Below are 25,963 nucleotides of genomic sequence, written 5' to 3' on the forward strand. Positions count from 1 at the left end.
TTCGATGATCTCGTTCCATTGTGAAGTTACATTGCTAACGTAAGGCGCGCGGAGAGACGTGACGAATTAGGCGGAAAGAGGTAGTACGGTAGTTATTTAAATAATTGACAATGTTTACGAACCGCTCGTGATCCGGCCCTCTTCGTAAAGGGGAATCGAATTAAACCCGGACGTATGGTGAATAATTAATCGGTGGACGCTTACTTAAACTCTCGACGGTGAAAAGAGGTCCCTTCCCGTTATCAACGATGCTATTGATCGTTGAATTACAAGTCTTTTCCGATACGTGCTACATATTCTCTTTGCCTTTATCGTTCAATCAAAACATGCATATGAAATGGAATAGAATTTACGTCGAAGAATGTATAGAATAAATCTTTGCACTCTATGATTAAGATATTCTTGAAAATATAAATATACTTATTATTTCGAAACGTTACGTAAAGTACCTGATATTTTAATTACGAGTAATTTCGTAGAAGAATAAAAATTTTCGTGCTTCTCGCTAATTTGCTTCACAATTTCCTCTGTAAATTGTGTAGCATATTGGGCCATTTACAAACATTATTATTACATGACAAACTCTTTCTCTCTAGATATTTTTATCTTTATTTTTATTCATATAATGAAACGTGAACATTCCATATCTGTGAAACACTAAAATTTATGGTAGCTTCAGCTTGTCGGCCGGAATCTGAACGATCAGGCAAGTTAGAAAACGTCGAAGAAGTAAAAATGTAGCCACGCCATCGTTGACCTCCGAAATTTTGTTACCCCAATAATTCACAAGGCTTTGACACGCCAGAGGCGTAACGATATCGTTATCTTCTCCGCGATTAAGCCGTCTCTTTGTCCGCTTTCTGTCTCCCTCCGAGAGCGAAAGCTGCTGGAGAAAAGTGGCTCGGCCGGATGAAGTGGAGGAAAGAGGAGAGGGAGGAGAGTAGAGCGGAGAGAGAGAGAGAGAGAGAGAGAGAGAGAGAGAGAGAGAGAGAGAGACGCTTCATCCGCACACCGGTCAGCATCATCTTTTTCTCTTTCTCTCTCTCTTTCTTTCCTTTCTCCTCGTCTAATGGTTTAGGAGTCGTTCCGGACATTAGCTTCTGCGCTAGCGCGCGGAGGGAACCTCGTCGTCGTCATCGTCTTCTTCTCTTCTTCTTCTTCTTCTGCAGCTCTTCCTTCCCTTCATTCTCCAGCTTCTCGTTTCGTCTCCCTCCTCGTTCAGGAGCTCTCCCGGGTCGCTCTTTCCCCCTCGCTGCCCTTTGAAAAATGACCCGCGTCCTCCCGGAGAAATAAGAGTGTCATCATCATTAGCCCGCCGAGTTACACGACGGACCTTACGCACACGAAGCGCTCGTAATGCGCGCGCGCGCGCACGTACACACTTGTGCGTGTGCATCCGTGACAATGGGCACGAGGCCTCTGCTCTCGGAATCACGATCAGGATTTTCATACAGAGTAATCCGCCAGGAGGTATGCCGAAAAAATCCCTTTTTTTCCAAGATTACCTAAATTATTTTAAATCGGAGCCTCGGGCTGTTTAATTTCATTTAATTTGGTCTTTGAAAAAAAAATATCTTTATCGACTTCCCGTCACACCAGAGAAAGAGATTGATAGGTATTATTTTTACATGGGTCTATAAAATTGTACTCTAAAATTGGCGAAATTATTTAAGTCGATTCTTATTTTAGAATGTTTTCCTGAGGCGGAAATGAAGGACAGTCAGTAATTCAGTCTCGCACGAACAGTAATTTGTAATTTATTGCGGTTCTTGCAACTTTGTCGGAAATCAGAAATCTATTTGCGTTATTGGCACAGAATGTGGCAATGCTCTGCGATATGTCATCGTACCTGTGCGATTGCAGCATATCGGAACGAGTTTCAAAGTACAGAATTAAACTGCATTTAGCATCCGTCTCGAGGCGTCTCAAGCACGGATATTACTTTTGCACTTTGGAGCTCAACGTGCCGTTGTTGCATCATTCGTGAGATAAATTATTGAATTATCTCCGATATCGTATTCGACCGACGTTACTTATTTATTTGTTGAAAATTTCAACTTTAACATTTCGATATTGCAGCTAAAATTAAACATCACAAGGATGTAATTGTTCTGTAATCGTTTATTTCAATAGGTAAACATGACTAAAACTAAAAGAGTGGAATGAATGAATATATACGAATGTATGAATATACGAATTACTTACAAATATGATAAAAAGAATAAATTCTTTAGCTTCATTTATGTATCATGGCCATCATGGCGAAAGTTTTAGATGCAGCGTACACCTTCGTGAGAAAATATACCGAATATTATTACCTTGCATTTGTACGTAACTTCTTTCTACGTTTTTACTTGTTATGATATTTCATACTTTTTTTAAAAATTAGAAATATTTTGAAATCGTGTATTTTCGAATATTTTGTACAAAATTAATATTCAGAACTTTGATATTATTTTAATTTTAGGATTATGTATCTTTCTTTGGTCTTACATATCTGCGAGAAATCCATTTCACTCTCTTATTTTCTTTGATATATAATTATGCGATTATACGGGATTGAACTGATAATACTTATCTACAGTTATCGATTTAGTTTAACCGGAAAGACCAGCGGTCGCTGTCAGTCTTGCAGTTTCCGATTGCCGCGAGCAGTCATGAAGGGAGAGAAGAGAATAGTGTGACGTTATATGCTAGGCGATGCGACCGTGACGTGACGCGACGCGACGGAAGGAGGTTTCTCGTCGCGGTTGGACGAGCAGACGCATTGTGGGCTCCTTCTTCCTTCTCGCATCGGTATGTCTACGACTAGCTGCCGAGCTTTGACGAGAGATTGATGCTCGCAGCGGCTCGCTCTGTGAGACGAATCAGCGCGAGCTACCGACGAAGAACAACGATCCGTTATCTCGCGAGAAGACGAGAGAGAGAGAGAGAGTGAGACTCCGGATCGCTGGCTCCGACGTAGATCGAGATGAGCGTGAAAGACGAAGTGGGAGAGACAGAGTGAGAGAGAGAAAGAGGGACACGAGGGAAGGAGAATCGGAATTATGCGTTTTCCTCCGTCCTCTCGTCGACAATCCTGGTAGCGAGAGGATGAAGGAATGGAGGGAAAGGGAGAAGAGAGGAGAAAGGACGAAGAAGAAAGGACGACCGCTGGCAAAAAGAGAGAAGGTGAAGCACATCGCGGGGACAAAAGGCACCGCCGCGGAATTTTGAGCTCTCGTCGGCTCGTTCGGTCTCCTTTTAACGGGGCGATTCTCGCGCGCGGGGCGGAGGGGACCCCGAGACCAGATCGGCGCGGAGAGTCTGACGATCTCTTGTAAAAACCGAAAAATATTTTTGCCCTCCTACGGGGGGTTGCCGCCACGAGCCTCTGTCACTTTGACGCTCTTGAGTCTCGCGATGTTCAGTCCCATGCAAGCTGCATGATATAACGAGATCTAACGAGAACTTCAATTCTCTTCGCAGCTTTATAACAAGATGAAACGAATTATAAAATCGACGCGGTGCGAGGCATGTTATCTCGGGTTTATTACGTACAGTGAGTCTTATTTAAATCTTGTTACCTCGACGCACTTTTTTTTTTAAAGCGAATACAGCACTTTAAAAGAGCAAAACTTTACATTGGACACTTGTATATTTTCCTGATAGCCACTTCGAGGAAAATTCCACACAGTGTTTACGTTACATACACGCAATTGTCAGTCGATGAAGCTTGCTACCGTTGCTTGCTCGCGTTCGTCCAGAAAAGTCGGAAAGTCCTCCCTCGGGAGGGTCCAAGTGGCAACGACGCGATAGATCCTATCAACCGTTCGATCTTCGATTCTGAATTTAGCGGGAAAGGCCGCGCCACAGTCGTTTATGCCGCGGGGGATGCCATTAATCGTACGATTCTCCCCTAAATCTCCCACCGCGTGCCTCCGAGAGACAGCGAGCGCGTCTCCATCCGGAAAGATTCTTGGATAGAAACGAGGGAGAGACAGAGAGAGAGAGAGAGTGAGTGAGAGAAAGGGAGGGAAAGAGGGAGAGAAGCGGATGGAGAACACTTCTTCCGGAAACCGGAAGCCGGAAGTCGGCGCGACTTAAAGACGCGTGCATGTACTGAGATCGTGCGTAGGCCGAGATTTCTTGTAAGAATAAGTTTGACTGGGCGCGATTTAATCTCGTGCAAGAGATGCTTATCTGTGAATGTGTGCATTTTCAAGTATAATGATAATGATATACATACATATACGATGTATTGGCGATGTATTTCGGAACAATAGGGGAATTTCCTTTCGTTCTTTCATCGACAGCATCACTTTTCGTGGTGTTATAGTCATTTTTGACATATATGCAAAGAACGAAAAGATAAATAACCGCCAATCAACGGTTGATCGATAATCTTTAATCTTCATACATATCTTTTTGTGTTTTTTTTTAATGAAGTGATAATTATCGGTTAGCGTAACTACCGACGCGATCTTATGACTGCAAACGCGATTGCGATTTCTCCCATTAAGTCTTCGTGTTTTTATTATTACTTGTAACTATTTTTTATTGATTTTCTTGGTTACGGAGCTCGCGAAAAAAAGCGCGGGGTTATGATAGACGCGAGATATACATGATAATTTATCTTTACTTAGATGTTAATTCGATTTGTAACTGTGCCCTCTGGCCTGACCATGGCAAGCGCGACAAGATTTTTTATTAAGAAATTTCTTTTTTGCTTCCTTTCATTCTCCATATTCTTGCAATTCAAATCTTTATCTGCCGCATAGAAAACAGCCGGTTGCTAATCGTGCATATTTCTTACACGTAGTAGTTAGAGCATACATATAACTTTCTGCATGATTCGGTATAATTGCATAACGACAATTAATTAACGCAGCCTCTATTTACACGCAAAATTATCGAATGCGAACGTCTTTTGCAGTAAATAGTAATCAAAGTTTTACATAACACTGATCGGAAACTTTAATCTACCAGGAGAAATTAATTATGTAGTTTTATGTTACTATGAAATGATAAGACTAATCTCATCATTTAAGACTGTCGCGAAAAAAGAAAGATTTTTAATACCATAAATCAGATTTTTTACGATTTTTTGAACAAAAAGAAACATGTCTGTCTATTTAAGTTTCAAGGATGATATCAGGAATGTGCGAATTGATATCAACAGGCTCTATTAAAATTGAGCAAATTTTTTCCGAGCATTTTTTCGAAATATAGCTGTCGTAATCGTTTTATTATACAAAATGCTTTGCAATTCAGGGATGTGTCGCGCTATAAAGTGTACGTTGCAAAAAGAACGTCGGCATACTAAACATCCCATTCTTCTTTTTGATTCTTTTTAAATTTATATAATATCGGCGATGCAATTTTCGCGGCATGTAGCCGGTCATTGTTGTTTGGAGACGTTTTAGGCTTTGCCGATTTTTCGCTCGGTATACGCTTATGTGAAAAAATTGATCGCTCTAATAAGCACGGCCTTTCTATGGGAAACGCTAATTAAATTTTACATGACTTTGTGCATCCTGGAATTTTAGCATACCATCGCGAGGATAAACTTTCGATGAAAGAGAGGTGATGGTAATTTTGTAATGATTACTAATAATCCCAATTAATTTTCTTAATGAAAGTGCTAAGATGTGTTTCAACGATATAATACAGATGCAAATGTTACTTAATATTTATGCAGATGTAACACATTGCATGTGTGTAGCATTATAAATATTTAACATTATTTAAATTACTACTTGTAAAATATTTTTGCGGTCGCCTTCACCTTTCATGTGAGCTCTGCTTCAAATAAAATATTCTTCTAAAATGTGGCTGGTGTATTTTTCAGAAAAAAATCTAAGAAAAAGTTGCCGCACAAACGTAAGTTTTGGAAAAAGAAAAAAAGAACGTCTATATAGCTTGATAATTTATTACAATGATTTGCGCTTGCTATTTAATATCCTGATTAGTTTTTAAGTCCTGCAACGTGAATAATACAATATGTAAATAATTAAAAAAGCTCTTAATTTACGACTGATTGCAAAATTTGATTATTTTATCAATTCGCTCAACCTTTTCAACGAATGGTGATAATATAATATATCTTGAAATTTCCATTAGACCTGATTCGTAAAGAGTACGCGTGAAAATATTTACATGTATTGACATATTTTTATAGAATATAAAAAAATGCATATTATTGTACTCATTTCTTTTAGTGTATATTGAGATCGAAGGTTTTAAGAATAAAGCGCATTCGTTTTATAAATCGATGAAATTGTTACAATAATTAGAATGCAAAAAGTTTATAAAATGTTATTGTGCATGGTTATCGGTGCAGCAATCGGGAATGTCATGCCGCACGTTGTCCTTTCCTCGTGTCGATCCTTGAAGCGAATTTTACCGCCGCGCGATGCGGAAGGTTCCAGTTTACCCCCGAGATTTTGGGCGGTTAACCAACCCTTATCCGCGGTGGATAAAACAGGGAACTTCGGGAGGTCCTGGCGCGCGTACGAAGGAGGGAATTACCCCGGCCTGGAATTACCAACCCCTAACGCGAAGGGGTGCGCGACCCCGAACTCGGCCGAACCATCCGAGGGAACGCGCTACCGCGTCGGTTAGGACGCTCGATTATCATGGAAAACGCGCGCGGCCGAAAGCGGGCGAGACCTGTTTTACTATTGAGAGGGTTTGCCGAAATCTTACGGGATCTCTCGACGCGTCCGCGCTGAATTTTTCTGTCATCCCTGTAGTTCGAGAAACGTGCGAACAATCAATCCGTAACGTATGAGTTTCTCAGAAGCCAAAATTGATCGTCTCCATTTTTTATAAATTTTTTTAATATTAGTCAGAGCGTGTATGATTAATTCGGAACTTCAATTTTTTCTGCTTTTTGTTTTATAGAGTTTATATTAAATGTATATCAACGTACATTCGAATATATTCAACGATGATCAAACACAGGTGCAATAAATAAACTGATTTAATGGATGTGAAAGAGACAAAAAGAGAGATTGACAAGAAACGATTTTGGTTGAAAAACACGATGAGGGGGGGGGGAGGGATATTGATGGTTTTATAAATTTTAGGAACGTTACAAGAAAGATTTAGCACGAAATGGTTGAACACCATGTTGAGGCAGTTTCGCAACGCGGTTCCTCCGAGAAAATTTCAATTTTATCGCAACCCGAACGGCTGCGATCGGTTGCTCGCGATTGTAATGTAACGTAAAAAAAGCGATTGTTTACCTTTTTCATGATTAAAACCCGATCGTTCGCTCGTACAGTCAACAGATCGCAACAGGTAACCGTTTAATATTCTCTCTCTCGTTTTTTTTTTCGCCCCTCCGCTTTTTTTTATCCAGAAAAACAACGACTGGCTGCGCGATCCGCGGACCGTTTCGACGCACTCTCTCAATTACTTTTATTTGACAATCCGAACGCTTGTTTTCCCCCTTGTAGCGTTTGCGCTGCAACAGGTTGCAAAGGATGACAGAGATAATTTTTTTTCCGCCCGAAAATAAAAATAATATCCAGGTGTGATATATGATCGTGTTTTAAACGTTGTTGCGTTTCCGCTGGCGTTGCCAAAGCGCGGCCGTTCGCGTTATCGGGATTAATGCGCGGGTGCGTGCCTCGAATTGCAAGTCCGATTCTCGGTCGACGATTTTGGCCTGACGCGTTACGATATTGATTATTTTCCAAAATTCTCACCCGTAAACGCAGCACGCAGGCTTCTCGAGATAATAACCCTTTTCTTTTCCTTGTTTCACATTATTTCAATACAATTTATTACTGAGCGTTGGTTACATTTACTGTTCGCTTATTCGTTCGTTAGTTTAAAATTTTCGCCGCAGCGATCAAAGCGGGAGGAAGAAATGCGTTCGATGACGCGTTTTGTCGGACGCCCCTGAGGTTACTCGTTTCGAATTGCGGGGCACCTAGTGTTACCATGTTTACGCAACAGGTGAACCTCGCGCCGTGCACGCCGCTATTAACAAAATCTGCGCTAACGAGACGTTGACGCTCCCCGCCGTTCCATCGTAATTAGCGGCGGCGGCGGCGCGCTTTTCAAGCGAGACTTCGATCTGCCGGCTGCCAATTGTCCTCTCGAGTCAACGTGCGGCGCACAGGATGCTCCGCGTAAAGTTTCAGGAATTATTCCGACGATCGTAAAATAAAGCACCGCAGGTGAATTGGCCGTGTACGCATCGCGCTACGCTCGTCCGCTCGCTCCTTTCATGGTTCGTCATTAAGGAGGTATTAATTACTGAGGGAGATGCAATTAGTATCGAGGCTGTAAATCGACAATGTCGCAACGCAACGCGGCGTTACCGTCGCCGGGTCAGAAACAGTGAAATTACAGTCATTAATCGTTGCAATGTGTTCCGCTTCTTTTCCTAAAACGCGTTTATCGCCCGCTAGTTGAAAGAATGTATTCTGAAGACGATCAATGCATTCGAAATCCATTCGCGGAATTTACCGACTATTCTCCCTTAGTTCTTCGACATAGTGAAGGCGAATGCCAGAGAAAGAAGTTATCGATTAAAACGTACCTGTCCGTTACATTTCACGAGAATTATTTGCAAATTGTTTCGCGTAAAGTGTAGTGATCCAAAATTTTCCACATCAAAAAAGTTTATTACAAAAACTTCTCTTTAGAATTATTTTTCTGAAAAGTGATTCTAAAAATTCTGAAAAATTTAATTATATTTTGATGCCTCTGAAAAAGTATGCATGATATATTTTATTTATATGTAGTAACTATATTAATGGTATTTCTACTTTAAAGATATAGATCGTGAAATTTTAATTAAAAACAATTGTAATTGTTTTGAATGAGGATGGAACATTTAGTAGCGGCAAATATAATCAGCATTGATTTCGGTTCGGATTTTCAGTGATCAATTTTCAGGATGCAATATAACAAACAGAAAAATAACGATGTGATTGATGAAACGTTATTTTCCATCCCCCACACTAGAGTTTTTATTGTAGTTTTACACCTGCTTTGTTTTGCGATTGCAAAAAGGCGCAAAACAAGTTTGGTTTTACTTTCGGCCGAATGTTTTCGTTTCGAAATTTGCAAGCCCTGCGTTTGCCATAGGGAGAGCAAGATATGACGGCGGACGGGGAGGAAGGGCGGGGGCGGAGTACAGGGGTGGAAAAAATACAGATCGACATGCCGCGGGCGGGGGTGGCGACCGGGGGGGAGGGTGGTGTATTTTTTCTGAAAACACTGCTCGCACCTCGTCTCGCCATCGTCGCCCGCGAGAAGAATGGAAAAACAATATTTTGCCGTTTCGTCCCGAGTTCTCCGTGTGCTCGCTTCTTTATTGCTTTTTTTATTTTTCCTCTTTTTTTTCCTTTCATTTTGTTATCACGTAGTTCGACGTAACTGAACGAAATTCGAGACGCGTCGAAGGGCGGAATTATGTGGGAAAATCAATGCCGATGATTTCTTCGGAAGGAAGCCTCGATGAGCTTCAAGTATCGTTAGAATGAAATGTGATCGTTTGCGCCGCGCATATTGAAACGTTGGAAACTCTTAGCGCGAAATTTTCAAGGCAGGACGAAGTTTTATTAAATTGCTACAGACTTAGCGTCGTAAGACGCTATAATTGTCCTAACTTGAATTTTTTAAAACTACTTTCCGCAACTTTGGACAGCTGCGATATTATTGTACGTATAACTTATCGCCCTATTGCATCGATATTTAATTTCCTAATGCTTTCTCACGTGAAAGTAGGTATTTCGTACGGAAATTCTTATTTTCCACCGCAATTCGCGAAAGATTAATCGCGATACTGAATACTTGATGCAACCCATTTGCGTATTTTCGCGATTTCGCCCGTGTTTAACTCCGCTAAAACTGTGTCTCCGCGAATCGCGAAGAACTTTCTCCGTCTCGGCGCTATTATTAACGGTGCCCCATTATCGTGACTAATCGACGCGACCGGCGTATTTTGCCAATCTCGCCCGTTTCACCCCGACCGAGACCATTTTCGGCGCGCCATCCCCTTTAACAATGTTTTCGAGCCGATCCGCTTTAAGGGATGGGCCTTTATTTAGGCTGGTGGCATGAGAGCACCGAAGTACAGCGCGGCGGCGTCTGTACGCCTCCACGATCGTCGCGGTCTCTCTCTCTCTTTCTCTCTCTCTCTTTCCTCTTCACCCCCTTCAACCTCCCCTTTAGTCAGCGACCTCATCACCCTTCACTGCCTTCGGGGGTGTCGGTCGTCGCGGGGAAGGGGAGGAGGAGAGGGGCTGGTTATCGATTAAAAAATGTCTGCCCTTCAAGACGGCCTAGGTCACGACCTGTCCGTCACACGCGCGCGCGTGTATCGCCAATTGCCACTTGGAACACCCACTGATACGTCCCTAATACGCACGTTTGCCCCTAAGAATTATTACGGCTGATCTCTCTCTCGTTTCTGTTTTAGTCACGCAATTTTGTACTCAAGTAGAAATTTTATTGCGGCATAATATGGTAATAGATCTGCTTGGGAGGTCCGATTAATTTTTGATATAACAGTTGGAACAATAAGTCTGACACGTTTATGTTATTGATCGTTTGATTTCGATAATTTAATCTGGTGGCAATGGCTTGACAGAATTTTTGGGGGAGAGGGGAGTTCTAAAATTTCGTTTCATACACTTGCGCTATCATATAATTTATTCAATTTTTGGAAAAATATTGAAAGCATATATTTATAATAACGTTTATGTAAAACTTTTGATATGACATATGATTGCAATAATAATGAAAGTTTTTTTTATTTTTTTTTATTACGCTTATTGAGTATACGTTGTTTCTATTGTCGTCGCAAGGATGTAACACCGTAATCTTTAATGACATTAGATCCGATTAGAATAACACGACGTGTTACAGGATAGACGATGCGATATAAAAAATGAAGGAAGAGAAATATTGCGCCATGTTTTCGCGACTTTCACGATTTTCAATCGTGCTTCAAGTTTCGTTAAAAAGATTCGCTACTCCTTTGTACTTCTTACATAGCGACATATGAAATATGCTCCGCTTTATGTCCTGCGTGCCATCTCATTCTTACGCTGCGTTTTACGTTTCACGATGCCCTTTGCGATACATTGCAAACGACTCGTGACACATTATGCGATGAATAAAATCCTAAGTAGTCAGCAGCGAAGCGTTGCTTTAACCGTTTTCAAGATACACCAACATTTGGATGCGTGCGATGCATTTTTATTACGCGCTACAAATATCTCTTTATCTTACCATAATTTTTCTATATAATATTCACTTTTTGCGTTAGCGTGTGACAGTTGGACGCGAACGATACATTTAACGCGGTTTTATTCTCACGGGCTGACAACTTTCTGAGACTTGACGACTTTCTAACATTGGTATCCGAATCGAAATCTAGCCTTATTTATTGAGATCGCGATATGTAGCGTGGCCAGCGAGCTGACGGGCCTCATCAATATTCTCCATATTGACAATCTGTCAATATTCTCAGACTATATAATGTTGAACTCTTGAAATGTGTGTACGTCTCGCGAGATATATATAATATTATATATTTTTATATTTATTATACCGCAATTACGATATACTGTCATATTATTGCTGGAGATTTACTATATCTCATAAATCAGCGTAAAATGAAGGCATCATAAATTTTAAAAGAAGGGAAGCTCTTATATCGATATATTTTGAAAACTAATCGATAAAATATTCTGTCTTATAAATTTTGATATCCCCTTTTTATTCTGTATATCTATATAGAAATAATAAATCTAATAACATAAATCTAGCGGTAGACGCTGACGATATGTCGCGATTACATAGCGAGCTCGTATCTTTTTGATGAAGAGTTGATTAGCAACTACAGAAACGATAATCTCTGACAGTTTTGGGTCACAGCTGAGACTTCTGATCGAGTGTGTTACCGTCATAAGAAGGGTCCAAGTGCCGTGCGTAAGCGCGTAGGTGGTTTGCGACAGGTCAGGAGCATCGAGGAGAACTCGTGGATGGTGATGCGACGAAGTAGGGAACCAGAAAGACAGAGAGAGTACGCGCGAGCGAGAGAAAGAGAGAGATATGGAGAGGGAAAAAGAGAGAGAGAGAGAGACATGTTGGAGAAGCAGAGGAGAAAGGATAAAAATGTATATAGCTATAGACGGTTGACAAGGTGGGGCGGCGGAAGAGGGACGGTAAGATCGGAAAGGGACAGACAAGGACGGGGGATAATCGATAGACACGGCTAGACGCCGCCCCAGACAACCTTTTGCCTTAGCTTAAGGACACACCGACCCTTAAACAATTTAGCCCACATAAACTGATACGCATCCCGATCCTCGGCGTTTACTCAGGATCCTGTCTCAGCGTCCCAAATCTCGGGGATCCAAGCACTCTGTCTCGGCTTATATCCACTTATAACGATTCGGATGTCGATAGTTCTTCGCTGATTTCTTCGCGTAGTCGCGTGCCGGCGCGGTATCACCAAACGCTCTTAGAGGTATGTATGTCGGAGCGATACAGTTTCGCAGCAAGTACAACTTGCGATCTGTCATTAAATGCTTTTCTCTTCCATTTGACCCGACTTGAATCCTTTCCCGAGTTTCGAGAATTTTTCGGATGTGTCTTATTCGTTAATATGCCCGCATATTTTCAGAAATCATGAAATTTGTATTAATTTTTATTCAAAACCAAATACGATCGTTCAATCTTTATTCGGATTTTATATTTATGTGATATGCCTTGCGTTACATAAATGATTTTTTTTATCGCATGCTTTTAATAAGCAATTTTTCTTCACACAATCTCGTAATAACATTCATTTTTAATATTGCGGGAAATTATATCGTTAATAATTGTCACGTTATTGAGACTTGATCGCAAGATTGCAGTTATGCAATTTTCACAGCACGTAACAGCGTTAAACATGTGATAAATATGGATTTGAAATGTTACTAGGATTAATACGAAAGCAGATACGATTATTTTTGAGTGATATCTACTTGACTGCCAACTTGACTTTTACTTACAGTACGATGCATAACATCGTATATAGTCATTAATAATTCAAAATGGCCGTACCGTAGGAGCTCCTATGGCCGGCCACACGGAGATTCCTGTGGTGCGATAAAAAAAAATAAAGGAGGGTCTCGGCAGCAGCGACCAATCGCGCTGCTCCCCGATCATATCAGTCGACTTAATTTATTATTTTATGCGTGTGCAGCATACGCACCAGCAATAATGATAAAGCGTGTGCAAAAGTAGCGTCTTAAGGCAACGTTCATAATGAATAGCAACGCATTATTTCGGTATGTGATTGTATTAATCGCCAGACATTTCTAAATACATAATTTTTTCTTATAATTTAACCTTATTAAAAAATTATGTTAGATAAATATTGTGACAATCATGTTTTCTAGTAAAAAGTATTACAACAATAAGCGAAATTGCTAAGAGACGTCTTTCTACATCCGAAGAAGTTATAATAAAAATTGGTGTGCAAACGTATAATATCGAAACATATAACAATGAATAAAATTCTCGATTGCACTCATATCGCTTTTCGTTCGCGCTAACTTAAAAATAAGAGCGATTCACGAGTGACTCATAAAATGAGCGTACTCGTTCGTCACGGGAGTCGCGCGGAGATCCTTCCTTACGAGGAGGATCGTTCCAAGCATAGACGTCGCGCGCCGGATAGAGGAGCGGTGTTCGATGTGTGCGCGAAACCGATGCTCGGAGGGCAACGTTAGACGGGAAGGGTGGAAAAACCTACCTCAACCGGGATGTGCTGGAGGGAGGGTTCGTTCGCGATGGGAGAGCAAAAGAGAAAAATAAGAAAAGAAAACGGGAGCCGCGGAGGAGACGACGTCGTCTTTCCACCCTCGTGGACGACGACGACGGCAACGGCAACGACGACGACGACGCGATATCTGGGTCGAGACTCGTCGTCGCCGGCGTCCCGGCGCCAGGCATCCTTCTCTTTGACTTTTTTCGACGGACCGGCGAACGGAAAAACGTCCAGAAATGGAAAAGTACTGCGGCGCTCCGTTGTCCTGCGGTTTTCTTCGCTCTATAGCTGGGAATGAGGAAGGCGTATTTTGGCTGCGTTACATCGTAAAGTAACGTTAATTGATAATTTTTTTAAATATTGTTTCTGCAATTTCTCCCACACCACTATCTTCTTTCACATATCTATATAAATAGCAGAAAAAACTATAACCAGATCTGTATGTTAATTTATTAATTTAACTAAAGTATTGTATAGATAAAAGTATTTACTGATCTTATAGTTAAAAGTATATATTATCTTGCTTTTTAAAATTTTTTATTAATATCTACATTTAGTTTTACGATATTCCTTTATTTATTGAATAATACGAATTAACGTTCTTTCTGCACCTTTGTTTTATTCATCAAGTATTATCTTAATTGGAATTAAAATACAGTTTTTTTATCATTACTAATCTAAAAAAATACTACCGTATTAACTTGTTATTTTAATTTATCAGGTAGATTGTAGATTATCATGTACGTCACAAATTAAGTATTCTATTAAGTAACATAGAAATAACAAGTGAAGTTATTACTTCCCGCTTCTATATGTTTATTCATATTTTTATATCTGCGAGGTAAAAATCGTTTGCAGAAAATGAATAACGTTTTCTAATAATTAAATATTCGTCCGAAGCCCTTTTGGAAGTTTTCAAAATCGAAACGAAGCGTCAGTCACGCCGCTGAGGAGTCAAGGGTTGAGGAGATTCAGATTGGTGGGCAGCACTCGTTGCTCGGGGGATCTAATTTTACAAGGGCGAGGGAAGCGCGGGAAGGAGGGACGCGAGAAAACTCGTCGCTGCGCGAGAGCTGTCGGTGTAAAACTGGCGGAAGGCCGCCACCGCCGCCGGCCGTTACGCGAAAGTTAGAAGTTAGTTACACGGGGGCGGCCGCCCCTCATCTGCATATCCGTACACCCTATCCCCCCTGCCGACCCCGTCGCATCTACGGCCCCTTTCCCTTCTCTACTCTCGCTTCCGAGTCGCTCCGATCTTCCTCTAACCGGCGTGCTGCCACCGCAAGCTGCTCAACAAGTGGTTCTTCGGTTTAGCGCCCGGCTTAGCGCTTCTTTAATTTTCGTTGCCCCCTTCTTCGCGGGTCTTCTCGTAACTCCGTTCCCTCGCGTCTATCGCGAAGCACGTTGTCCTCCGAGCAAAGTGAATGCGGTAACACCGCTACGGATTTAATATATCCTTTCTTTTCGTCGTACTCTCAATTATACGCGTATTTTGTAACAAAAAACGTGCTGCATTTGCGTGTATATTTCTTTTTAGGAATGTACTGAATCTTTTCAGCGCTATAAATCCGACTTATATCGCTGGCTTGTCATTCAGTCGTGATGTATTTCGATAAGTAAGTCGGCAAAGTTCTTCTGAAATTCTACTTTAACTGCGATGATATTGAAGTAATAGCATACTTTGTCTCGTGAGCAATAATAGAATCGGGACAGGAAGATATAGAGAAAGCAGGGGTTGCGCCACTTCGAACGCTTCAAAGGGTGACTTCTCACGCGAATGGCAAACATACATTCGCATGCGTGACGAGCGTAATAACGAATAATACTCTTCACTCTGAATAGGAAGAACGGCCGTTTTCCGGGAGGATGAGGTGCCAAGGAAGCATGAGAAATCGAAGACAGAGGCGAGCTTTCCGAGCTGCACGGACGATTGTGCGGCACCGGTGAAATCTTCTTCTCTCTCTCGGTCCGCTCCGCCCCGAAAAACCAAAACACAAATAATATTGTACGCGGAATGGCACACCGCAATGGGGAAAGGGTGGCGCTCGGCGCCCTCATCGGGCTATTTAGGGCGGAAGGAAGAAAGGGTTCTCCAATAGTGCGAGGCTATCTGCATACCAATGGTATAATGGTAATTAGGGATGCACCGTTAGAGGCATTAGGAAGTACGCCGAGCTCTCTTTTCCGCCTGCTCTTGCTGCTGGTGATTTCGTCCTCCCGATTATATTCTCTGTTAAAGAAGAGAATGAGAATCTCCGAGAGCGCCGGGGAGTCACGTTCTCTCTCGCTCTCTTCCGAACTCTTCCGTTCTTCCGCGTGTGTACTATGCTAACCCGAAAAGCTCATGCCACTTGAGAAGAAGCGCATCGCGCTACTACCTGCGCCTGTGGCCCACCCGTCGTCGGTTATTTTGCGAGCGTTCTCGTAAAACGGGGCTAAGGTATATTTGCGGCGCCTATTATTCCGTGCTCTGGGCTGGCTGGTTTGAATCTTTTACGTCGATCGATCGTAACGAGCGTGTATAACTCGAGAGACCCACTGAAAGTGATCAAACTATTATCTGATGTTTCACTGAACTTTTCTTCGTTACGACATCTCTTTCTGGCAGACCTCTCTCCAATACGCTCGAGGTTATTAATCGAATTGAATTATCGTTCTTTTTCCCCTCTTCTTCCAAATCGTATAAATAGTACATGAAATGCCCCATGATCGCGTTTCGAACGAGAGAAAGTAGTTATACGAATCGTTATTGTGGAAATTAGTAAGGATTATATTGTTACAAAGATTCTTCTCAAAGATAGTTCGTTGCAAATATAGTTTTGTCGCGTTCCTTCCAGAGGTAAATAATCTCTATAAAAAGTGACTGTACGAGTTAGTCACTTAGAGACCGTACAATTAAGTGCTGTTTATTACTTCTACATCCCTCGAGGATGTTTAGTTTATATGCATTGGAACGTCAGAAAGTTTGCATTTAATGGTAGCCATGTTGCTTTTGACACAGTCGTCAAAATATTCCTCGCCGAATGTATACGCACACGGATATACGAGGCGCGTGTACACACAGGATTGCCGCGATCTTCCAAACCGCCCCTACTTCTGCCCTCCCCCCCCGCTTCGAGCACACGTGACACTCGCACACATCGATTCCTGGATGTGTGCTTTCTGGCCGTCAGAGCGCATGCTGCACTGCGCACAATTCCTACCACCCCATCCACCCACTTCCACCGCCGTGCCTCCCTCGCCACCCCGACGCCCCCCTCGCCGCCGACCCCAAACTCTCGTGCAGCGCGCCATGCAACCCCCTAGGAGGCGACTCTTATTATTTCCATTTTTCCAATTCGGTTGGGGGGCGGGGAGCGAGCGTGCAACACACTCCCCCGCCCCCTTCTACTTCCTTACTACCTTCACTCCCACCCTTCGGGCCGTCTCCATCACCCTCTTACTTGCACCCCCTTCTCAGGTGGCCGGCCGAAGGAAAAATATCTATATTTATCTGTTTCTTCGCGGGCTACGTCTCCCTACCCCCTTCTCACTCCTACCCCCGTGCTCCCTCTTCTCCGCGACTCCACTCTCCGCCTCCACCTTGGAGATTCTCTCTGTCTCGCGTACTTTCTTTCTTTTTCTTATTCCTTCTGTTTCTTTCTCCTTCTTACGTTCATCTACCACTTCTTACCGCGCCGCGGCGCCGCGCGTCCGCGAGACCGACGGAGTGCGAGAGGACAGAAGAGGATAAGACAGACGGAGAGGGCAAGTGGGAGTGTGAAGGCAGAGGGGTAGAGGGAAGAAAAGGAAGTAAAAGACGGAGGCTACTACGACGACGACGACGACGACGACGATGACGACGACGACGACGACGACGTCGACGACGACGCCGGCGGCTACGGCGAAGCGTGCGCGCCTTTCCTTGGCTTCAAGTGCAAGAAAGAGAGACCGAGGAGGAAGGAGACGGCGGTAGGAGTAGGAAGGATAGAAAGGGAGAGAAGGACGGAGAAAGAGAGCGCCGAGCTTCCGCTTCCTTATGCTCCGCCGCGGACTGCATCAACCAGTCGCGCGGTCGCGCTCACATAAGAAACTGGGATTCGAGAGGCCGACCCCCTTCTCGAGGCAGCGCGCGGTTCCGCGAAAGCGGAAGGAAGCGAACGGTTATACCGGCGAGTGTACGTCGCGCGGCCGCCGTCGCGAGGCCACTCGTCGTGTATACGTCTAACAAAGCAACAAGAAAACACGTACGTGCAACGTGGAGGAAGAAATTATCCGCGCTCTACCGAGGCTCGGGCACGACTGACCGAGCGTTTACCCCCACCACCGGGCTAGCGAGCGATGCGAGCGAGTTGAACGTCGTTCGCGATTCACGAGGGGCCCCGTAGGGCCCGTCGAATCGGGCCCGAGCCCGAGCGAGGGCACCGAGGGCCCGTCGGCGCCCACCGGCCACACTCGGCTCGACGACACAGTCGCGTCATTCACGCCAATGATGAAGAGAGGGGGGCCGCGCGGCCTCCTGAACGAGTTCCACGAATACGCCGCCACGAGGATGACGCCGCCGGAAATAACGGAGGCTTAAGGGGATGTTACTCGATGCCACTTCGCGCCACCGAGGAAGATGTTTCTGCTTCTTTCAGTGCTTCCTCTTCCTCCTCTTCTTCCTGGCGACGGAGAGATCCGACCAGGTGGAGGAAGGCGAGTTCGGGGAGGGTGCTGCATGTTCTCATTGAGGGACAAGTCTTAACGAAGAGGAAGCAGCATCGATGTTAATGTCACGAAAACGGGAGAGATCCCAGACGATCAACCAAAGTTCCTATTTTTCACGTGTTTTAGCCCAAAGATTAGAAAATTAAGGGAGCGAGAATTTATAGAGGGGAGTAAGGGAGGCCGGAAAGAGGGAGAGAAGGAAAAAAAAGAGAGAACGGAAGAGAGAAGACACCGAGATGACGCACGTCGAAACCTCGTGTCTGCGACGAGAATGGAGCCTCCCGCGCTAATTAACCAGCCAATTAGAAAGCTCGCGGCCATGCGTAATGAGCTGCGCGCGCAAAAGTTCCTAAATGCAACGCGGTCCTTTTTCCTTCGAATTCGCGCCGGTCATGAAGCACACGGCGCGCACTAATAATATAAATTTAGATACACTAAGGAAACGAAAACCTCCTCCTCGGCCGTATTGATTACGACCGGGATTACGACGAGAGATTACGAGAGTGTGATCGAAGGCGGGTGGAGAGAGCAGGTGGAGGATAAGGAGCGCGCTTTAGTCCTCGATACTAGTCCGCTAACAATCATAGTGATAGTATAATAAATAACCGCTAGGGGTTAATTGTACAACAGCGAAGAGCGCCTTCTCTGCCAAGACGAGAGAGGGAGAAGGTGGAATAAATAAGCAACGTACTTGTGTCTTATGGCGTCCGATTACGCCAACAGGCAATAAAAAAGAAAAAAAACCAGGAGGCTCGAGGCGCGTACGAAGACGAGACACGTTTACCCCTGTATCCTGCCCCGCGCGCACAGAGCCACGGTGCGCGGAAGGAAATCTATCCTTCTTTTTTTTTTTTGGAGACAGCATGGAACCTGCGGATGGACACGCTCGACTTCGGAAGCCGACCTTGCAGCTCTTTAAGCAGTTTTTAATCGTACATTAATGTGCCACGTGGGCTCTTGAAGCAATTTCACAGACCGCGCGCGCCGCGCGGTGTTTTTATCCTCTTAATCGAGTACGAAGTAACTAAATAAAATTAATAGAAGGATTACGGAATATATATATATAAACAAACAAACAAATAAATAAATATATATATATATACACAATTTAAGAACCTATTTAATTATATATTCCTATATACATATACAAGGAACACATGTACAGGTATTTTACTAGGTCCTTACGATTTTGAAACTTACCTTCGTTGAAATAAAGGGAGGCGAAAAGCGAGATTCGCAGGAGACCAAAGAAAACGGGCTACTTTTCGTGCATTTCTCGAGAGGCCAGAAAGATATTTTTCACTGCGTCGAAACACAGTGTAACGAGAACGGCTAAAATGTCCACGATGAGTGTCGTCTCGAACTCTTCCGTCGAGGTGGACTCGGATTCCTCTAACGACGTGTCGATCAAGGACGATAGCAGTGCTGAAAGAAAGTTTATCCTACGCAACGAGCTGTACAGCAGCCTGCTGGCGAGCGCGCTAGGCAAAACCGTGCTCAATAGGCATCTCAATTTCAAAGAGCAGGGGATTAACTTCAATCTAGCATCCCTGAAGGACAACTTAAACGCGCTCGGTGCACTGAAGGAGTTAAAGGACTTGAAGGGCTTGACCGTCAGCAGCGTACCCGCCTTTCCGAGAAACTTAGCGCTTCATCGGGAAGATCACGATGAGGTTAGACTCGATCCGCTGAAAAATATCTTTTTATATTGTTGTTGTATTGTCTGTTGTTAAATTTCTGTTACTGCTGCATTGGCAGCATAAAGTTTTTTTTTCTTTTTACGACAGCTGGCGTTGTGCTATGTAAATTATTAGTTTCCCCATTTTATACATATTTAGATTTATTAAAAAATGAAGACGTTATATCATGTGGGGGAGGGTAAAGCGAAGTGATGAATTCAGACATAATTCAATAATTCTTTGTTGATATATTTGTGCTTGCTTTTATTTCTAAATATGCCTTGAGTGATAAAATGTCATTCGTTAGAACGGAAAATAGCGTTGGAGCTTTCCTTGAAAGGTTACTGCAACGCGCGCGGTTTAACGAACGTCACGTGGGCATAGTACTCACGGTATATTAGGAGCATATAAGCGGAAGTGGAGGAGCGCCAAGTATCAAGTGAGAGGACGTAGACGCTATGTCGCTAAGGATCGTGAGGATAGTTAGTGAAGAGTTAAAGGCCGGTTGACAGGTCGGCGAAACTGTTTGCGAGATAAGTGCGTTCTAACGTGGCTGGCGCTTGTCGCCGGTATAAGTTGTCAGTTAAAAAGTTAGAGCATAGTTAGCGGCGGCGAGTTTTCGCGTAACGAGGTCATAAAACACGAGGCCGAGTCGAGATTTCGTGTGTTCATATAATGCTCCGTGTTCTTGATAGTTCCCCCGATATATGTTTTGGCTCGATTGGTTTGATGATGTGTTCCATCTGAATTGTTTACCTTGATTTCCGATTACGATGGTTTTATAATCGCTAATTTTGTTCGGATTGTTTACGCGATAAGACCGGAAAAGAGATCGGTGCGCAAGAGAGAAAAACGTTTAATTGAAGCGTTTAATTTTTGGCGACCCAGTGAAATAAGTTAGAATGGCTATGTGAGATTAAAGCGACTTAGTTAAATGAATTTTTTATTTAACGACTAACTAAGCATTTAATATCATTAACAGTAATTGTTATTTATTATTTCTTCGCGTTTAAGGGCTAATACATAATTTGCAAATGGTTGTTTATATCTTCGTTAATTTAAAGATATAAATTTAATTATTTTTTTAAAGGTGTATCTTGATTAATACTTGAACTTTTTTCTGTTATAATTTATGTTATAATTTATTAATTTGCTGCAATAGTAGCGCGCCATCGGCTATTTCCTGTTGCTTCCTTTTGCTTTTGCCCGAGTTGCAACCGTGGAGGAACTTTTCTTGGCACGATTATGGTTTTGGCTCGCTTTAGAATCGAAGCTACGGCGATTCCTGACCTAAATCCATAAACATGCACCTGCGTGCTTGTTTCGTTTCAATTGTACAGAGTTTATCGGTTTCGCAATACCCTTCATGAGAATCAATTCTTTATTTAATCGCTCAATTTATTTACGACAACGAATTTCCATTATGGATTGTAGCTTTTTATTGTGATGGCTAATCTCATAATGTATAAATTCTTTTCATTATTACGAAAAGAAATTTCGTTGATTTAATTGACTGTTGTAACAGTATGGAAAAGTGAACTAAAGCCAAACTTTTTCGGTTTACGGCACAACGATAAAATGATAACGAACGCATTTATTATCGTTTTTATCGCGTTTATACTATCGATCACTAAACTTTTTGTCAGTCAACCAATCATAAATTAACTAGCTCTCAAACTGGATTTTACGATATTTGGAGGGCTTATATTTGGCCTATAAGAGAGAAAAATTTCACGGGCCTCGTATTGCGTGCCCGAAAACGTGTAATTAAGTTAGTCACAATAATGAAACGCATCATTCCCCTTTGAGACTCCCTTAAGAAATAACACCCCTGGTAAGCTCTGGGGGGGGATGGCTATTCGAGAAACTAATAATCACGCTTGCGATTCGTAACACGTTTTTCTCACGATGCACCCGCTGCGCGAACAATTAACGACTTCAATCCCAAAGTCCCCCTTAATTAATGATTTACCCCGATTAGTTTGCTATGCCACGGAGAGCCGAGATTTCACTTCGCGAGAAAAGAGAGACGGTAGGATTAAAACCCGATTATTCCGAGGTCATTTAAAAAGTATGAATATGTATATTTTATTGGAGATTTAAAAGGAGGGAAAGAGACGGAGAACGTTAAGCAGAACACGGAGATGTAATGTAGAACGTCGTAATAAATATTAAAAAAGACTGAAGGTATATATGCTTATATCCGAGGGTATTTTGCTTACTCGAAAACTCGAATGCTGCTTTAAAGTCGATTGTAATTGAATTTTAAAAATATTTTACAAGAAATTCTCGCTTTTAATCCGTCGAGGACAAGCGGGACGGCATTCGTACTCTTGTAAGAGAGATTACACATATTTAATATATGGGAAAACGGGTGCTAATGAATATTACTGGATTTCAACGCAATATTTTATTCGATGATACGAAATTTTCCGTTCGAACGGAAACGGATAATTCGGAGCCGATATCGCGGATTAAAATCGCGAGAGCAGTAGCAAAAGATGATTCCAGTTGCATCTACTTTTATAACCGCCGTGCTGCTCATCGCTCCTGCATTCGACGACGTATCGATTGGCTATCGCCTGACGTATGTTTTCTCTTCTTTGTCTGGGGCTATGAATTTCTTACGACGTCTCTTGCGGTCGATAGCGCCGCAAGAGATCGGTATAATTACCCTCGAATTTACAAATGTGTGCCTGTTGGCTGTTATACACGTGTAGAATAATCTATATACGCTGTGTGCCCTGTTAATGTGTTCGTAAGAGCTTAAATTCTAAATTATGAACATTTCTTCCAATTCTCTTGACAAACATTAGCTTGATATTAAAGAATTAATAGATGAAGGAAGAAAATACGTATATGTATATAATGAAGACCTATAATTACAACGAAGTAGACAATTGAATTTAATAATATACATAAATTTTTGTACTTATATCGCGTACTTGGCGGCGCTTAATTTAGTATCGTGGAAATTATAATTTAAGTTAGAAATGTGTTTCCATATAAAGAGAGAGAGAGAGAGTTTAGATATTTTGACGTCAAGTATATTTTCCGACTTAATGCTAGCCGATTCATCGATCAATTTATTAATGGGCTGACTCTTCTCGCGCACTCAATCATGAATACCTAATATTGCCTCGCCGGTCACAGACAAGAATGAACGAGTTTAATAATCACTGTGGATATATAATATGCATGGAAGATTTCTCCGGTCTAGGATCTTCTATCAAATCGAAGCAGCCGACTTGCCTAATTAATTATACTTTGGAGCAGTTTCACATTTCTGGAAATGTGACACGCAAAATTTCCTTTCAAAGTTAATTATTTTTACAATTTCGAATATTCATGTGTGTAGCACAGAAATAAGTCATTTATTGATATAAATAATTCGAGACGTAGAAAAACGTCAAAATAAAAAAATTGAAACGTTTTACATACGTTCAGTTTACTGGCTCACATTTTGTGAGAAATAGACTTGATCGTTTGATAAATATCATTGTTACAAAAGAACAAGAGATCCAAAATTAATCGCGCTATTCGAATAATGTCGAATTCATGTAGTAGACTTTTCACCAATTAATGTTTCTGTTTTTATTTTTTTTTTACAGAAAAACTCATTTGCATGGTCGGAGGGTGGCGAAGAAGGCGGCGGCGGCGGTGGAGGTGGCGGAGGAACGGGTGGGACCGGAACAGGTGGTACGGGTCCTGCGACCACCGGTGGCGGTGGACTGGCCCATTGGGTCAGTGTTATGGCGGAGCACATTCACAATCCGCACTCAGCCACTGGCGTCAGTGTTCACCATCAACAACAATCCCCACCTCAACCGCCTTACCCGTGGAACAATGGCCTTTCCAGTGACGTGAGTACGCTCTTGTTGCACCCACTAGATTTCTCATGCTGGAAACCCACGTCGGAATGCCACTAACGATTTCAAACTTATATTTCATTTAATATTAGATATTTTTTAAATCATTATCAATGATAAGCATTTCCATTTATGATGACGTTGCTCGGCTGATAATCGAATAGAACAATCTCAGTAATTCTTACAAAAATAGTAGTTTCAGTAAAATATAAAAGCAAACATTTTTATTTATTGCGAACAATGTCGATCAATAGTAAATATATAGGAAATTTTTTCTATGTTAGAAAATGTACCGCAAAAAGATCGCATTCAAAAATATAATTATAAATATAATTGACTAATAACAGGGATATAGCTACAATGAGGAAAAGGGAAAAAAATTTTTTCACTTTTTTCCACTTTAACTTTTTCTTAAAAAATCGTATTAACATCTGACAAGTACTACAAAGTTTTGAATTTATTTTTCTGTAACCTCTGTATTTCTCGCGGATTCGACGAAAGCTGCAGTCGTGACAAAAAAGATCGACGTGAAAAAAAATTCAATAGAAAGAGACGGTTACTGAGACCTAAAAGGAAATAAGGAAGAGTAGAAGGAACGTTGCTTGAATTAAATATGGTTGAAAGAAAGACACCGTTAAATGCGCAGCGGTGCAACGGCACCAAAGCTTCGGAAATAGTAGAAAAAAATTCCCCGTACGACATTTCGTTTTTTTTCTTTTTTTAAATGCGCGGTGTCAGCGGAATAGAATACGCTACCCCTGTTTTGATTTTGTTTTTTTTCCCTCACCCTTCCGCGTGCTATCTCCTGCGACGAGAATCCTGCATAATTTAGACGAGACTGGATTAGAGGAGACCGTCAAGAGAGGAAGAGACAATGAGTGTGAAAGAGTCGGGAAGGGATGAAGTAGTAAAATCGAAATGGAAACGACGGGGGTGAGAAGTGCAGGATGGGATACAAACGACTCGAAAAACGACGGCGAAAAAGGGCGCCAAAAAGGGTTGAAGATCGCTTTACATAGCGGTGTTCTTTCGTCGGGTTCCATCTCGAGATAAAAAAAAGAGAGAGAGAGAGAGAGAAAGGAAAGAAAACAAATAGACGGAAGCGCGAAAAAAGACTTTCGGGGAAGAGGGAAAAAAACCGTGTATGCGCATTCGCGCGAAAGGGAATGAATGAGAGAGAGGAGAACGAATAACGGAAAAAAGTAGTTGCTCATTTGAATCGATAGTGGTGGTTACGCGGCGTTTTTCTTGCGTTAATCAGGTGGCAGTTCATTTGTGGCGCGATTTATGAGGGAGGATTAACGAGTCGTAATATCAGAGTATGATTTTTAAATAGTAAAAAAGAAAAAGAGAGATTTTTAAATTTTAATATCTTTCAAGCTTACACATAATCTCTAAAATGTTGTACCCCATTTTTCCCGCGCTTTGATCATTCGGTGAGATCGTCGTCTGCAATTATGTCACTCTATGCACAGTCTGCATTCGCAGCATTATTATAATTGCGCTCCCATTACCGAAGCGAGATCATAGAGAAGCCTCGATCACAGAGGACTCGTTTGTTTTTCTAAGACAAGAAATTAGGGTGCGCCTTCTATCTTCGTACGGTGCGAAAAGGACCGGATTTGAATGTGAATAGAAGCGGCAGACATCTCGAGGACGCTCTTTATCGGTCGTAGAACCTGCAGCACGCGGAAGAGTTATCCCGAGGCCTCGTTTATCCTCTCTCTTTCTTTGTCCCTCCTTCTCTCTCTGTCTCTCCTTCCATTGAGAGCCCACCCGGTTTTTGTCTATGGTTATGGGTGCCCACCGAGAGAGACCCACGCCGTGGGCCTATCGCGGAGGCCCCGGGAAAAAACAAGGAACTACGACAACGGGGGGACGATTTAAATAATCCGCGGCATGCTAATGTCTCTGGCATTCTCACGGAACGCCGTTCTCGTGAAAGTTCTCGGAAG

At 42.4% G+C, this 25,963-nt stretch overlaps 1 protein-coding gene across 2 annotated transcripts in view; it reads left to right on the top strand.

Annotated features, from left to right (window-relative positions):
* The window catches only part of LOC112466945 (zinc finger protein rotund-like), a 162,770-nt gene that overhangs the window by 30,437 nt on the left and 106,370 nt on the right, over nucleotides 1–25,963 (top strand). Inside the window, exons 1-2 of one of the 2 annotated variants that reach the window (XM_025035309.1) lie at nucleotides 19,574–20,133; nucleotides 23,751–24,002. In XM_025035309.1, coding sequence (XP_024891077.1) covers nucleotides 19,798–20,133; nucleotides 23,751–24,002 — 588 coding nt within the window. In that variant the 5' untranslated portion in view covers nucleotides 19,574–19,797. Of the gene's footprint in view, nucleotides 1–19,573; nucleotides 20,134–23,750; nucleotides 24,003–25,963 lie in introns of those variants that run through there. The other variant, XM_025035310.1, reaches the window with a different exon arrangement.

The sequence above is a fragment of the Temnothorax curvispinosus genome, unplaced genomic scaffold, assembly GCF_003070985.1.
Source record: "Temnothorax curvispinosus isolate PA1 unplaced genomic scaffold, ASM307098v1 QBEX01016763.1, whole genome shotgun sequence".
Lineage (NCBI taxonomy): Eukaryota > Metazoa > Arthropoda > Insecta > Hymenoptera > Formicidae > Temnothorax > Temnothorax curvispinosus.